This window comes from Semicossyphus pulcher, unplaced genomic scaffold (genome assembly GCF_022749685.1).
Source record: "Semicossyphus pulcher isolate SPU_LCO1_2020_fin unplaced genomic scaffold, fSemPul1.0.p SCAF_2, whole genome shotgun sequence".
NCBI classification, from domain to species: domain Eukaryota; kingdom Metazoa; phylum Chordata; class Actinopteri; order Labriformes; family Labridae; genus Semicossyphus; species Semicossyphus pulcher.
Window position 1 is genome coordinate 12,592,024 of NW_027211693.1, and position 17,800 is coordinate 12,609,823.

Genomic DNA, 17,800 nt, shown 5'->3' on the forward strand with positions numbered 1-17,800 from the left:
GAGAGGACAAACCTTCACCTCCTGTTCTTAAATGAAATAGAAGATATCCATATCAGCACGTCACTGATATTTCGCACTATTTTGAGCCTCCACATTGCTGTTTATTCCATGTGTGCCTCAATAAACCTGAGCAGGATGCACAAGTTATTAAGGACACTGTCCAAAAATGATGTTTGTAATGTTATATTTTAAACTAAAATGTGCTGAAACAGCTGAGGATCTGATTAAAAAGTGAGAAAAGTACATAATGTTTCTGTCTTCACTCAATTCAAGGAATAGAAAGCGCCTCTTTGCCAGCAAGACGTGACAACTCCAACCCAAGAATAGATGATATTGTAAGTGATCAAAGAAAGTTGCATACTGTATAACTTTAACATAACTCCTAACTTGCTGTATACGAACACCATCATGTAATGAGAACTTTATTTGCTGCACAGACTGAAGGTGGACATGATCTGAACTATGCTGCGTTGCATTTTCACGGCGGGAAATCTACAAGAGGGAGGAAGACTAAAGAGTTAAAGACTGAAGATGGTGTCTATTCTCAAGTGAAATGCTCGATGTAAATGTCTATGAAAACATGTGGGGGGTTTTATACGACTGACCTTAAAGTGTCTAACATGATTGTTGAGAGGAAGCAGACACTACTGTTTCTGCATCTACTTCTGAATGCATAAAATGACCCTTTATGTTACTGTGAGTTGATCCTTCCATCTTTTTATGTTTCACATCCTGTTGTTGTGTTTTAATGTCTTTTTAAATAATCTGAAATCTTTAGTAAAACCTTGTCATGTCTTATTAAAGCATAAATATCTTTTTGTCTTTCTTACACGTGCGTCTCTGCTTTTCCTCAGAGATATTAGGTGCATTTACTTACAGCATATGAGACACAATTAAACAAAGAGGTTAAACAGACAACAGAACACATAGTAAGGAAAAGGAAAGAAATGCACTTTTTCATTATATAAGTTTGAAATATTTTTGTTGTTTTTGTTAAAGATTATTTAAAGATTTGGACTGTAAAGAAACTGAAACAGCTCAAATTTTAGCGACTGATAAATGTCACATCTGACAGTGCTTGAAACACGAGGGACCACCAGGAAGCAGCTTAATGCACGTTAGTTCTCTAGGGTGAGTAAAGCCACAGCTTTTGGCTTTCAGCAAATACTTTTTTTAAAGATTCTTTTGAGGCCTCTTGCCTATATCCTGCATTTGTTGGTGCAGCACAAACCTCGTCTCACGATCCCATGCGCAGGTTGAAGTCTCATCTTTGGCAGTCAAACTGTTGCAGGCTTCTCTCGGATGTTTTTTCTTGTAAACAGTGCCAACCTTTCAGGACAACTGGTGCTGCTTGAGTTTCAGCTCACTTTATGGGTGCAGGGCATCTCCAGTTAGAAAGTCCAAGGCATATGAGAATAAAAGAGACTACTTTTTAGATTTGTTTCTGTATTGTCTGAAGGAAACAGGGGTCATGGGGGCATGTTGGGTGTGATCTTCACTTCTTTTATCTAAGATATACTTATTGTCCTTTCTAAGGATTTGAAAGAGGTCCTTACTTGTTCACTGCTCCCATGTTTAAAGTGCTTGACGTTCTCTGTATTCAGTATAACTGTGTCTGCCCAAAGGTCTGTGTGGTCTCTGAAGGTCTTCCTCACCTGGTATGAGATTTAGGGACGAGGCCGGTTAGTGGAGAGTTCCTCCTGCTATAAACTCCTCGGGGGTGATGGTGATCCTGCAGGCCCAGAGGTCATGTCGACTGAGGATAAATGAGAAAGTATTTATTCAATATCATCCCCTACATGCTGAATGATGTAGAAGCAGTGTGACTCCTAACACGATCATCTTGACACTGTCTCTTGTTAGGAGAACTGTTAGTTATGATGCGACTGAACATGGTGACATGGTCATGATAGGTCAAACCTTCAGTTGCATCTCATTGGTTATCACACAATATACAATGAAAGAGCATTTCCTGCTACACTGGTCTTGTCCTGGTTTATGTGAAACATACAACCTCTAAAGAAAAAAACAGATGTGCTTCTGAGACGTCTGATCTCACCACAATGTCTGAGACGCCTCCAACATGTTTGTTTGCAATGTACTCTGCTGTTACAGCCACCGCCTACACCTCCTTGTGCACCGATCAGCCATAACATCATGACCACTGACAAGTCGAGTGAATAACATTGATTATCTTGTTACAATGGCCTCTGTCAGTGGGTGGGATATGTTAGGCACATTTTAGTGACTGATAAATGTCACATCTGACAGTGATTGAAACACGAGGGACCACCAGGAAGCAGCTTAATGCACGTTAGTTCTCTAGGGTGAGTAAAGCCTCAGGTTTTGGCTTTCAGCAAATACTTTTTTTAAAGATTCTTTTGAGGCCTCTTGCCTATATCCTGCATTTGTTGGTGCAGCACAAACCTCGTCACACGATCCCATGCGCAGGTTGAAGTCTTATCTTTGGCAGTCAAACTGTTGCAGGCTTCTCTCGGATGTTTTTTCTTGTAAACAGTGCCAACCTTTCAGGACAACTGGTGCTGCTTGAGCTTCAGCTCACTTTATGGGTGCAGGGCATCTCCAGTTAGAAAGTCCAAGGCATATGAGAATAAAAGAGACTACTTTTTTGATTTCTTTCTGTATTGTCTGAAGGAAACAGGGGTCATGGGGGCATGTTGTCCTTTCTAAGGATTTGAAAGAGGTCCTTACTTGTTCACTGCTCCCATGTTTAAAGTGCTTGACGTTCTCTGTATTCAGTATAACTGTGTCTGCCCAAAGGTCTGTGTGGTCTCTGCAGGTCTTCAGCACCTGGTATGAGATTTAGGGACGAGGCCGGTTAGTGGAGAGTTCCTCCTGCTATGAACTCCTCGGGGGTGATGGTGATCCTGCAGGCCCAGAGGTCATGTTGACTGAGGATAAATGAGAAAGTATTTAGTCAATATCATCCCCTACATGCTGAATGAAGTAGAAGCAGTGTGACCCCTAACACGATCATCTTGACACTGTCTCTTGTTAGGAGAACTTCTAGTTATGCTGTGACTGAACATGGTGCCATGGTCATGATAGGTCAAACCTTCAGTTGCATCTCAATGTTTATGTCACAGCCCGGCTCTTAGCCTGCGACAAAAACGGGAGACACATGGGTATACTAATCAAATAATTAATTTATTTACAACATAAATAGTCAAAACCAACAAAAACATGTAGATATGAATAATCTGTAAAGTTAGTTGTGTGGGGTGTGGATGGGTGTAAATGTGTTGCATGGATGTTGTGGTGTAAAAACAAAGAAGAACAAACAAAAGAGCAACGCAGAGGTGTGTGGTGATAGGAGGTCTGCCCAGAGACTGGCTGCTGCTGCTGCTCTGGCTTAAATACATGAGGCACATCGGGCCCAGGTGTGTCCCATTCTCCTGATTAGCCTGCCATCAGGTCTGCAGTCCTGGAGACAAAGAGCAAAACAGCAGTAGAGCCTACCAAGTAGAGGGGCCGTGAAAGTTATCACACAATATACAATGAAAGAGCATTTCCTGCTACACGGGTCTTGTCCTGGTTTATGTGAAACATACAACCTCTAAAGAAAAAAACAGATGTGGTTCTGAGACGTGTGATCTCACCACAATGTCTGAGACACCTCCCATCCGTTTGTTTGCAATGTACTCTGCTGTTACGGCCACCGCCTACACCTCTTTGTGCACCGATCAGCCATAACATTATGACCACTGACAAGTCGAGTGAATAACATTGATTATCTTGTTACAATGGCCTCTGTCAGTGGGTGGGATACGTTCGGCAGCAAGTGAATGTTTTGTCCTTGAAGTTGATGTGTTGGAAGCAGGAAAAATGGGTAAGTGTCAGGATGTGTGCGACTTTGACAACTAAACAACTGGGTCAGAGCATCTCCAAAACTGCAGCTCTTGTGGGGTGTTCCTGGTCTGCAATGGTCAGTATCTACCAAAAGCAGTCATAGGAAGGAAAACCAACGACAGGGCCAAGGATTATTGATGAGGATTGTTTGGAGTGAAGGCTGGCCCATGTGGTCCAATCCAACAGAAGAGCAACTGAAGCTCAAATTGCTGAAAAGGTTAATGCTAGTTCTGATAGAAAGGTGTCAGAACACACAGTACGTCACAGTTTGATGCGTATGGGCCTGCCTTGCTGCAGACCAGTCAGGGTGCCCATCCTGATCCTCATCCACCACTAAAAGTTCCTACAATGGGCGCATGAGCATCAGAACTGGACCACAGAGCAATGGAAGAAGGTGGCCTGGTCTCAGGAATCACGTTTTTCGTTTACATCATGTGGATGGCTGGGTCCATGTGTGTCACTTACGTGGGGAAGACATGGCACCAGGATGCACTATGAGAAGAAGGCGAGCTGGTGGAGGCAGTGTGATGCTTTGGGCAATGTTCTGCTGGGAAACCTTGGGTCCTGCCATTCATGTGGATACTTTGACACGTACCAACTACCTAAAGATTGTTGCAGACCAAGTACACCCCTTCATAGAAGCAGTATCTCCTAATGGTGTGGCCTCTTTCAGCAGGATAATGCACCCTTCCACACTGTAAAAATCCTTAACAAATGGTTTGAGGTTCGAAAACAACAAGTTCATGGGGTTGACTTGGCCTCCAAATTCTCCAATCTCCCACTCTGCAAGTCCAGAGCACTTCTGGGTTCCCAGAGTCAGGTCTACGGGATCACTGATGACCTACGGCATTCTGGTTTCACCATTATTTTTTCAAATCTTCACCAGATCCTGATTATCCCATGAGCTATACTTAGGGCGTTCACATTGTTAAAATCCTTGTTTGCTGGTGTTATTCAGCGTACTTCCTTAGCATCCTTAACCATGTTTGTGTAGTAAGTGAGAGCCACATAAAGAACACCACATTTAAACACTAAACCCAGAAAAAGAAATGAGCCCTTCAGAGTTAAATGCTGATGAAACTTTTAATAAGCTTTACAAACAGAACCTGTCCATGTTGAGACTAAATGTTCAAGTGATCCTCACACTTGTGAGAAACGTGAGATGCTTCACATCACACGGACAAAACCACTGTGGCAGGAAGTGAACTTAGATGTATATTTAGATATCCAATCAGATCTGAAGGTGTGGCTTTGATGACCACGTCACCATCTTTATTTATAAAGTAACTAAAAGGTCTACAACAAGAGACAGTGTCAAGATGATCGCGTTATGGCTCACACTGCTTCTCCTTCATCAGGCCTGTAAGTCATACGCAATAATGACTGTGTCCAGATGTCTGGCTGAATGATTATTTACTGTTTAATTTCTTCTTCCTTTATACTTGTATCTAGATACGCTGGCTCCAGTGACCCAAGTTCAACTTGGTGAACCTGCAACCATCACATGTGATTCACCTTATATTTTAAACAATGAAGCCATCTGGTTCAAGCAGAGTGCTGGTGATACTTTGAAATTAATTGTGAGACGATGGAAAAATACAAACAAAGGGTTTGGAGCAGAGTTTTCAGCTTCTAGATTTGATTTAAAAGTTAATGAGAAAATGAGCCATCTGACCATTTTGAGGACACTTCAAGAAGACGAGGGAATGTATCACTGTGTAGTCCTGGAGTGGTATAAGATAACTTTGTGTGCGACATATTTGTCAATAAAAGGTAATTATGTGTTTTTTCAATGTCTTAGAATCAGCTACACTGTTTTAATGACTAAACAATGTTAAGAAAGAAATGCTTCATGTAGCAGTTGTTGAAAGGATTTCCAATTCATATACATTATATCCTAACATTTTAAATTAGGAATATTACTCCATGTTGGCAATGTGGAGATTTGACCCATGATTTAATCATCTGAACAATAGGTTCTTACTGCTACATTTCATCATGTCAAAGCATTTTATATTGTGTTTATTTTACTTTTGAACGTCTTCAAATACACAGGAAACACTCAGAGGACATCAAACTACACTGTTGTTCAGCGGCCGACAGTTTCTGATCCAGTCCGTCCAGGAGACTTGATGACTCTGCAGTGTTCAGTCCTCTCTGACTCTGAGAGTCAAACGTGTCCAGGAGGTCACAGTGTGTACTGGTTCAGAGCCGGATCAGATAAATCTCATCCAGACATCATCTATACTGATGGAAACAGACGTGGTGGATGTGACGAGAGATCTGACACTCAGAGAAGCTGTGTTTATCGCTTCTCTAAGAACGTCAGCTCCTCTGATGCTGGGACTTACTACTGTGCTGTGGCCACATGTGGAGAGATACTGTTTGGAGACGGAACAAAAGTGGACATTGAAGGTAACAATATCATTTTTTAAACTAAAGAATGTGTGGATTTAAGTGCCAAATATTTGGTATGAGTAAGATAAAAAATTCACAGTTAACCTGTAGAATAATCAGACGGTGAGGTGCCATAATTTACTTTGACTTTTTTTTCTTCTTTTAATAACATTTCAGCACGACCCAACGCAGTTATTTTTGTGCTCTGCGCTGTCGTGGCTCTAAGTCTGATTGTTATCGCCGTCCTCATTTGTGCCATCAAGAAAAACAATGATTATTGCAACGGTAATAAAGGTCACTCTTATGTCTTTATATACACTGAACAAAAATATAAACGCAACACTTTTGTTTTTGCTCCCCTTTTTCAACAGCTGAACTCAAAGATCTAAGACTTTTTCTATGTACACAAAAGGCCTATTTCTCTCAAATATTGTTCACCAATTTGTCTAAATCTGTGTTAGTGAGCACTTCTCCTTTGCCCAGATAATCCATCCACCTCACAGGTGTGGCATATCAAGATGCTGATTAGACAGCATGATTATTGCACAGGTGTGCCTTAGGCTGGCCACAATAAAAGGCCACTCTAAAATGTGCAGTTTTACTATATTGGGGGGGTCAGTCAGTATCTGGTGTGACCACCATGTGCCTCACGCAGTGCAACACATCTCCTTCGCATAGAGTTGATCAGGTTGTTGATTGTGGCCTGTAGGATGTTGGTCCACTCCTCTTCCATGTGCGAAGCTGCTGGATATTGGAAGGAACTGGAACACGCTGTCGTATACGCCGATCCAGAGCGTCCCAAACATGCTCAATGGGTGACATGTCCAGTGAGAATGCTGGCCGTGCAAGAACTGGGAGGTTTTCAGCTTCCAGGAATTGTGTGCAGATCCTTGCAACATGGGGCCGTGCATTATCATGCTGCAACATGAGGTGATGGTCGTGGATGAATGGCACAACAATGGGTGTGGTTACACGTGGTCTGCGGTTGTGAGGCCGGTTGGATATACTGCGATATTCTCTGAAACGCCTTTAGAGACGGCTTATGGTAGAGAAATGAACATTCAATTCACGGGCAACAGCTCTGGTGGACATTTCTGCAGTCAGCATGCCAATTGCACGCTCCCTCAAAACTTGCGACATATGTGGCATTGTGCTGTGTGATAAAACTGCACGTTAGAGTGGCCTTTTATTGTGGCCAGCCGAAGGCACACCTGTGCTATAATCATGCTGTCTAATCAGCATCTTGATATGCCACACCTGTGAGGTGGATGGATTATCTCGGCAAAGGAGAAGTGCTAACTAACACAGATTTAGACAAATTGGTGAACAATATTTGAGAGAAATAGGCCTTTTGTGTACATAGAAAAAGTCTTAGATCTTTGAGTTCAGCTCATGAAAAATGGGAGCAAAAAAGTGTTGCGTTTATATTTTTGTTCAGTGTAAAACATTAAATTAAAATGACTGCTGCTTTATTTTTTGTCATCTTTATGTTGTCTCATCATTTCAGCCTCTGTTGCTGAGCACCAAAACTGCGGTGGTTGGAGAAGTCAACAGCTGAGGATTTTAAAGGTAGGATTAAACGTCTCCAAACTAAAATAAAGCTTGTTTCACTTTATGTACATGTTGGATGTTCTCGTCTCAGTCACTGTGTTTCCTCAGAGAGAGGAGTTTTATTCTGCTGTCGTCTTCACCGCGATGAAAACAAAGAGTGGTGCAGTGAAGGACGCAAAAGCAGCGGAGAAAGAGAGGATCTACGCTGCTGTGAAGGCTTTTGGGTTGGATCAGTGAGTTAACAGGTCTGTTTGAAACCCGACAGATCAAAATAGATAGAATGGATTCACTAAGTGCTTCAACCTCCCCATCTGTTATACATACCCACTCTTCCTGTGCTTGGTTGCAGGAGGTTTACGGACGTAGCAGTGCTAGCTTGATCTGTGTCTGCAGATTCCCAGCATGCTTTGAGCAGCGCATCAGCCGCTTGCCGTACACAATAAAACATGTAAAGACGGACAATTATTACCATTACACCTGCTGAAAAATGTTGAGTCTGCACATAGAAGTAACTGTTGTTTTGAGGATGATGTGGAGTTCAAACTTTGTAAATGAATAAAATATCTGTCTGAGCCAAACTTGCTCCTGGAGTGATCTGTAAGGGTCGGTTGTTTATTACATTTCATGAAACACATGCCAGAATCAAGCAAGAGAACACAAAACACATGAACATTTAATCTTCTACAAAAAAACCTTCAGACATTTCAAATGGCCCATATTTCTATCAGAGCCCTCACCTCGCCGTTTGTCCACTCATCTTGCTGCCTGGTTGTGTGGTTGTTTCTGCAAGTGTCAACATCCGTTAACAACCCACAATGCACACTTTTTTGGTTTGCTTCCTATATTAGATCGAGTCTGATTATGTTCTCACCGGAATCAAACCGGACCGTGGTTCGATTCCAAAAGGCCGGTGTCCCTTCTTTTCTGGTGGACCATGGTCCGGTGGTTTGGTCCACACCAGAGTTCGACTGCGTGTTCTCACCTGTCCAAAAGAAACCAGACTTTTGGAGTAAAGTCTGAAAGTCTCCCAGGTCCTAAAGCACCCTCAGGTGACGACGTAATCAGACTTAAAGGGGCATTCAGACCTGACATCTTTGGTCCAGACTTTTCGGATTTTACTCTGAAAGACCAGTTCGTTTGCAATTAAAGTAGGATCCAATAGAGGAAGCAAACCAAAAAACTGCATTGTGGGTTTTTAATGGATGTTGACACTTGCAGAGACAGACACACAGCCAGGCAGCAAGATGAGTAGAGGCCAAAGGGGGGGGGAGAAACGAGGTGAGGGCTCTCATAGAAATATTGGCTGACCAAACAATTTCACAAATGCTTGTGAAAACGCACAAAAATACGGAGATATTCAAACTGTAAGAAAAATCAAAAAAGTAAAAAAAGACTCAGAGAACAAAACATTAATGTCCGTGATCGTGATGAGTGTGATTGAGGAGTCCGCTCGCTCTATTTGTTTACTTCAGGGAGTTTTCCCATGTGAAAATTTGACCAATCAGAGAGCAGTTTTCTTGTGCATCAACACTCTTGGTCGACTGGTGAAAGCTGCTGTGTGAACACAAAACCAAACTGGAGGCAAAATGCAGCATTGTAAGAACTTGGTCTTTGATTCGGATCAAACAAACAGACTTTAGGTGTGAAAGTGGCCTGAGTGAGTGGAAAAAAGTGAGATGCTCCACATCACACGGCCAAAACCACTGTGGCAGGAAATAAACTTAGCTGTATATTAAGATCAGACCAATCAGATTTGAAGGTGTGGCTTTAAAGACCACGTCACCATCTTCACTTACAAAGTAACTTAGAGATCTCCTGAGCAGAGACAGTGTAAAGATGATCACGTTATGGCTCACACTGCTTCTCCTTCATCAGGCCTGTAAGTGATACGCAATAATGACTGTGTCCAGATGTTGGGTTGAATGATTATTTAATGTTTAATTTATTCTACATTTTAATTGTATCTAGATACGTTGGCTCCAGTGACCACAGTTCTGTTTGTTCAAGTTGTCATGTGAAGAGGCCTTTCCATTCCTAACATTGGATGAAAAGAGGTACATACACCAGGTTCTTTACCATTGACATTGTGTAACGTCATAGGTGTAGTTTTAAACTAGGTCCGGAAACAAAGACCACACCTCCAACACATCCCATTTCAGCAATGTTTGTTTGCACACCTTATACATTCCTTACCCCTTTGCCTTTGTCTTCACATAAACTGTGATATCTGGTCAGGTATCAATGGGACAGCGGCCTTTTTCTCAGACCCGCTCAAGACCAGGCCACTCCACCAACAGGCAAAGTCACTGTAACCCAAACTGTCCTTGTCAACACTCTGACCGTCTGCAAACCTTAAACACATCAGAGGGGACAGTAGCTCACCTGAAGCAAGCTTTCGGTCCGGTTTCACTCTTCTGACATCAAAACAAAACTTTTCTAACTCTTTCCTTCTTCATAGCAAAACATCAATCCCCCACTCATAGTCCCGACCCCTTTGGTTCCCTTGTGTCGTCCTGGCACCAACTGACACCAGTCCAATATCTTTCTTCACTATCCGTCCTTCCTCAGCTGCAGTTTCTTCCCTTTCCCTTCATCCCCTTATCTCTTCATCCCTTCATCTCTCTATCCCTCGACACTCACCCTTATTCCTGCGTCCAGCCCTCCTCAATCATTTAGATCTTTGACATACATTTTACGCATACTGAATCTGTATCTTTTTTTGGGATGGTCTTTGTTGGAATAAAATTGGAATAAAAAGCAACAGAGGTCAGAGGTATTATCAGACAGAGCAGGGGCACTGATGTGGATTCATAAATGAATCATGACGGTGGGACAAACATCAAACAGCTAAAGCATATATAGACAGTAGTGGCCAGTAAGAGTTATTTATTTTAGTTAGTCTTGGCACTGCTAAACACAGACGCAACAGAGAAAACTTATGAAAGAACTCTGAGATAAATGATGTGATATTGATAAATAATATCTTGCAATACCCACCGTGTTTGTGTAGTAAGTGAGAGCCCCATAATTTCTCAAATGCTGAGAGGATTGTGGAATGAGCCTTACAAGACAGAGAACCTGTCCATGTTGAGACTAAATGTTTGAGTTCGTCAAATCTGTGAGAAACATGAATCTTCTCTGAATGAAAAAATCTGAGGGGAAAAAAGATGAGGCACATCACACAAACAAAACCATTGTGGCAGGAAATGAACTGAGACACATATTTAGATCAGACCAATCAGATTTGGAGGTGTGGCTTTGATGACCACGTCACCATCTTCACTTACAAAGTAAGTAAGAGTTCTCCTAACAAGAGACAGTGTCAAGATGATCACGTTATGGCTCACACTGCTTATCCTTCATCAGGCCTGTAAGTGATACGTCGTAATGACTGTGTCCAGATATTTGGCTGAATGATTATTTAATGTTTAATTTATTCTACATTTTAATTGTATCTAGATACGTTGGCTACAGTGACCACAGTTCAAGTTGGTGAACCTGCGACCATCACATGTGCTCTGCCTAAAGAGCTGAGCAGCAGACAACTCTACTGGTACAAGCAGACTGCTGGGGATACTTTGAAACTAATCGTGACACTGTGGAAGTCTACAGCACCAAAGTATGAAGCTGGGATTTCTGAGTCCGAACTGGTTGTAACTGAGGATGACAGTTTTAGCAACCTGACTATTCTGAGTACGAGCCAGGAAGATGAAGGATTGTATCACTGTGCTCTCAGCGAGTGGATTAATACCAAATGGAGTGGCACATATTTGCTAGTACAAGGTAATAATGTGATGTTTGCAAGTTTTATCTGAAGAAAAAAATCATCTCCTGCTTTTGCTTAACGTATTTTAAGTGTGAAACGTTGCTGGTGAAAATCTGAACAAAGGCTCCGTGTGCCTGCATGCTGTAAATAGCTTCTGGTTACAGCAGCGACAGGCATTAAAAATAACTATATACCTGTATATCTGCTTCCTGATGGTTGGGATTGAGTCACTTTAAACATGAGACTGTTTAATAATCACTTAGAAGCTTCTCTAACTAAGTTTGAATTTATTAGCTATGCCATACTTTAAAATGTGTTTGGATATTTTCACAGTTGTCTATTTTGCAGGAAACACTCAGAGGACATCAAACTACACTGTTGTTCAGCGGCCGACAGTTTCTGATCCAGTCCGTCCAGGAGACTTGATGACTCTGCAGTGTTCAGTCCTCTCTGACTCTGAGAGTCAAACATGTCCAGGAGGTCACAGTGTGTACTGGTTCAGAGCCGGATCAGATAAATCTCATCCACACATCATCTACACTGATGGAAACAGTCGTGGTGGATGTGACGAGAGATCTGACACTCAGAGAAGCTGTGTTTATCGCTTCTCTAAGAACGTCAGCTCCTCTGATGCTGGGACTTACTACTGTGCTGTGGCCACATGTGGAGAGATACTGTTTGGAGACGGAACAAAAGTGGACTTTGAAGGTAACAATATCATTTTTTAAACTAAAGAATGTGTGGATTTAAGTGCCAAATATTTGGTATGAGTAAGATAAAAAATTCACAGTTAACCTGCAGAATAATCAGACGGTGAGGTGCCATAATTTACTTTGACTCCTTCATTTTCTTCTTTTAATAACATTTCAGGAAACGTCTGTTCAGCGACGACCAACTCAGTTATTTTTGTGCTCTGCGCTGTCGTGGCTCTATGTCTGATTGTTATCGCCGTCCTCATTTATGCCATCAAGAAAAACAATGATTATTGCAACGGTAATAAAGGTCACTCTTATGTCTTTATATAAAACATTAAATTAAAATGACTGCTGCTTTATTTTTTGTCATCTTTATGTTTTCTCATCGTTTCAGCCTCTGTTGCTGAGCACCAAAACTGCGGTGGTTGGAGAAGTCAACAGCTGAGGATTTTAAAGGTAGGATTAAACGTCTCCAAACTAAAATAAAGCGTGTTTCACTTTATGTACATGTTGGATGTTCTCGTCTCAGTCACTGTTTCCTCAGAGAGAGGAGGTTTATTCTGCTGTCGTCTTCAACGCGATGAAAACAAAGAGTGGTGCAGTGAAGGACGCAAAAGCAGCGGAGAAAGAGAGGATCTACGCTGCTGTGAAGGCTTTTGGGTTGGATCAGTGAGTTAACAGGTCTGTTTGAAACCCGACAGATCAAAATAGATACATGGATTCACTAAGTGCTTCAACCTCCCCATCTGTTATACATACCCACTCTTCCTGTGCTTGGTTGCAGGAGGTTTACGGACGTTTTCCAGCTCAGCTGAAGGCAAACAATTTGTCTAAACTGGCTTCTGCCTGCTCGGAGGAGACTCATCAATCCAACCAGCTTCCCACAAGCGTGTTTTAGTGACAGAAAATCAACAGTTTAAACGTTTTTTGTAAGCTTCAACTCACAGCGCTTGCAGATGCTGCAGTTTTCATTCTCTTGATGTGAGTAATGTCTGAATTTATTTATCCTTTCACCCTCTAGTAGCAGTGCTAGCTTGGTCTGTGTCTGCAGGTTCCCAGCATGCTTTGAGCAGCGCATAGGCCGCTTGCCGTACACAATAAAACATGTTAAGACAAACAGTTATTACCATTACACCTGCTGGAAAATGTTGAGTCTGCACATAGAAGTAACTGTTGTTTTGAGGATGATGTGGAGTTCAAACTTTGTAAATGAATAAAATATCTGTCTGAGCCAAACCTGCTCCTGGAGTGATCTGTAAGGGTCGGTTATTTATTACATTTCATGAAACACATGCCAGAATCAAGCAAGAGAACACAAAACACATGAACATTTAATTTTCTACAAAAACACCGTCAGACATTTAAAAGGCCGACTTGGTTTTGATAGATGTATTTTTTATTACATTATGATTGAAGATGCAGGTAAACAATCTGAGAAGGAAATATCAATATGAATGTCAACAGCACAATAAAAAAGCAAACACAGCTCCACCACTAACATGTTTAAAACACAACTGATCAGTTGGTGCTCTCCCTCCTGTTCGGACTGATACTACTTCCTGTAAACATGTCAGGTGTGAGTAAAATGTTGCATACGTCATTTTCCCATCTGCCGTGATGTCATTTCTTGTCTTGTGGAACCAGCCTCAAGTGGCCACTCGAGGAACTGCAGTTTTTTGCGCTTCCGCATTGGCTGCATTTTTCAACACCGGAGGTTGCCGCTTGGTCCTGACTGATACACATACTACTTCCTGTAAACATGACAGGTGTCAGGTGAGGTGTGAGTAAAATGTTGCACATGAACACTAAACAGTCTGTCTCTGCCTGTAGAGTGGTGACGCTCTCTTCTTTATCATCCCTCTTTCACTTGTAGAGAAATATTGTGCTGTAGTTCACAGACTTTGCTTACAGTGTAAGATCAAACAAATAATAGCTTGTGAATGACAAAGTCAGTTAGGTTGATATCAAGTCTCAGGATAGCAAAAGGACAACATGCTTATTCAAAGAGACTAAATGTTCAAGTGATCCTCAAATTTGTGAGAAACGTGAGCCGTTTCTGAATGAAAAAGTGAGATGCTTCACATCACGCAGACAAAACCATTGTGGCCGGAAGTGAACTCAATTGTATATTTAGATATCTAATCAGATTTGAAGATGTGGCTTTGATGACCACGTCACTATCTTTACTTATAAAGTAACTTAGAGGTCTCCTAACAAGAGACAGTGTAAAGATGATCGCATTATGGCTCACACTGCTTCTCCTTCATCAGGCCTGTAAGTGATACATTATGACGACTGTGTCCAGATGTATTTTTGAATGATTATTTACTGTTTAATTTATTCTTCCTTTATACTTGTATCTAGATACGCTGGCTCCAGTGAACCAAGTTCAACTCGGTGAACCTGTGACGATCACCTGTGATTTGGCTTTTATTTCAAACAGGAAAGTCTTCAGGTTCAAGCAGAGTGCTGGTGATGCTCTGAAATTAATTGTGAGACGGCTGACAAATACAAACAATGTGTTTGGAGCAGAGTTTTCAGCTTTTAGATTTGATTTAAAAGTAAATCAGAAAATGAGCCATCTGACCATTTTGAGGACAGTTCAAGAAGACGAGGGAATGTATCACTGTGTAGTCCTGGATTGGAGTGAGATAATTTTGAGTGCAACCTATTTGTCAATAAAAGGTAATTATGTGATGTGTTGCTTAATCTAATCAAAGCTGCATTATGTTACTATTTCTTACCAACTGTTATGAGGGGATTTGTAAATTCATTAGTTATATATTGTATAATATAAATGCTTGTATTCTTTGTATCATGCAGGAAACACTGAGAGGACATCAAACTACACAGTTGTTCAGCGGCCGACAAGCTCTGAATTTGTTGCTCTGGTGATAGCGATAGTCTGCCTGGTCATTTCTGTGATTGGAAATATTGTTTTCATCTGTCACCGATCTCCGAGAGCAGCGTGTGGACAATGTAAAGGTAAGAGTTGTTTACTGGTTTAAAAATAACATTTCAGGGGTTTATTGCCAAGTAGGTTTCCACATACAAGGAGTTTGGGTAAGTGTTAACTCTATGTACAGATTCTTAATAAGAATGTAGAATCTGAACACACAGGACTTTGGTATGAGAATTGTTGTGGTTTCTGTTTGTACTACATTTATAATACTGACCAATCACCAATCAGGAAAAACCATCTGTATGCAGAGCAAAAGCAGGCAGAACACAATGTTTCGTTATGACATCCCGGCTTTCATTGGTGGTCATCTGACAATAAGTTAGCTTCCTATTAATCTCTAGAGACAGACAGCTAACAATCTGCTCTTGATCAAAAATTCAACTTGAGACAAATTCGCTTGACACTGTGTTTTGCGAAAGCCAATCAGCATTTAGATTTCCGGACTTCCACGAATGCATCAGATATGATCATTTTTACTTTTCACAAATCTGCACTATGATGTTGTTATGTCCACAAACTCGTTAATTAAAGTAAATTACAAGAAAATCGGTTTATTTTTCGGGTTCATGCCTCTATAGTAAACTGAGGCTCACCAGAAACAGATGAACAGGCGTTCTTCTAGGGGATTTAATGAACCAAGAAATGACAGCATTTTGTTGACATATCTGAAGGGGCGATTTTTGCTTCACTTTTGAACTGAACGCGAAGTCGCTTCTCAAGTTGCGAATTGGACTGTAAACCATGCAACGCACGGTAAATGAAGTGCTGGGTGGAAGTTGTTTATCACAAACTGTGGGTCACGCCTGAATGCCCGAAAAAAGGTTATATCGTCTTCAGATGATGGTCGATGGGTCTTGAGATTGTGGTAGAAATAAAAATGCAATAGCAAGTAGGAAACAAAGTTAACAGCAGCATTACTGTCGAGAAAATTTAAAGGTGATATATTTTAGCTATGCAATCAATTTGGCACTATAATTTCCTTTGGGATTAATAAAGTTCTATCTCATCTTATTTTTATTATTCAAATGTGTTTTTGAATCACGTTGGTTAAAGATTGTTTCATTTTAAAAACTTTACACATATTTTAATTTAATTAAGTTTCGGAGCCTCGCCTTCCTCTTGAAACAAACAAGCCATTTTGCCATTCAAAGGTCAGACCTTAGTCGCGATTGGCTGACTGTATTTGGAGTGATAGCCCCAGAGCGGCCGCACCGCACTGTCACTCCAAAGTTGTAGAAAACATGACTGCTCTGGGATCGGTTATTCGGCCCTATATGTACGAGCCAGAATCACCAGGAGGTATCGGAATGGTAAGTTGAAATCTTGACAACGACTTGACTTCAAGCTAGTGCAAGAAGGCAGCCTGAGGTGAATGACGATTGGTCGATTTCAGCGAAAGCAAGGTTCTCCTAGAAACCTGCAGCTGTTCTGAGCGGCCCGTTTCAGAGGCGACCTTTGTAAACATGTAACTCTGGAAAAACACGGAATTCACTTTTTCTCTATGAACAATAAACACCCAAACATGTGAAACCCATGCACAATATGAGAATATGCATTTAAAAGATATGGCCCCTTTAAAAAGAATAACATATACATATTAAAGAGGATTATAAAAAACATGTACAATATATATTTGGTTTAAGAATGAGCTGTATATTCTGCTCAGGAATGTGCACTACTGCTGCTGCTACTAAATAATAATGTCCGAATCTTCCTCAGTTGTGGTTGTCGCCATAAGTAATAGGACTTCATCATACATGCAAAATATATTCAAACTTCTTCATCCTTAATTATAAATATTGATGTTTTTTCTGTTTCGTAATCCTGCAGCCGTTGCTCTGCAAAAGAACAGCAACCTTCAAAGCATACAACAGGTAAAGTATTTAAAGGCACGATTAACTTAAAGAAAACCAACATTTAATTATTTTAATCTTCTCATGTCTGTATTTTGTCAGAGCAATAAGGACACACTCGTTTACTCCGCTGTCATCTTCACCATGATGAGAGCTGACAGCAGGGCAGTGAAGGATGCAACAGCAGTGGAGAGAGAGAGGATCTACGCCGCTGTGAAGGCCTTTAGGTTGGACCAGTGAGTGAATCATTAGTAGGTTCTGTGTGAGCTCGATGATGATGACATTGGTTGGTTTAGAGCTAAAGAATGTTTTGTGAGTTTGTGGATGTTAAGTAGTACAGCAGACCATTTCAGTCTTTCCAGGAAGTTGTGGTGTTGCATGGCGTATCATCGTGGTCCCCCAGCGTGTTTTTCCCAGTCGCTCACAGCGGATGTGTAATGCGTTAAACAGAAAAAAAAAACAGCACAACTTGCATTGCAGTTTTTTTAATAAGCTACCACAGAATCAGGCAGTTTAGGCCGCAACAATCTAAGATTCATCCATATGTTTAAAATCAGTTTGATTGATTGTGTTTTTATCAAAATGTTCAGCTGTTGTCTCTGTGTTTATCTAATGTATTAATTTACTAGTTTTGATTTCCAAACAATATTCTATAATCACAATACATTTACTTTGTCAAATCTTGTCAAATTAAAGGACAGTAAAA

General features: G+C 41.1%; 1 protein-coding gene across 1 annotated transcript; it reads left to right on the forward strand.

Moving 5' to 3' along the window:
- Positions 1 to 14,510: 14,510 nt before the first annotated feature.
- On the forward strand, positions 14,511 to 17,334 carry LOC138598519 (uncharacterized). The gene is made up of 4 exons (XM_069670314.1): positions 14,511 to 14,553; positions 14,644 to 14,977; positions 15,152 to 15,239; positions 17,197 to 17,334. The coding sequence occupies exons 1-4, from the start codon at positions 14,511 to 14,513 to the stop codon at positions 17,332 to 17,334; spliced, it is 603 nt and encodes a 200-aa protein (XP_069526415.1).
- Positions 17,335 to 17,800: the final 466 nt, after the last annotated feature.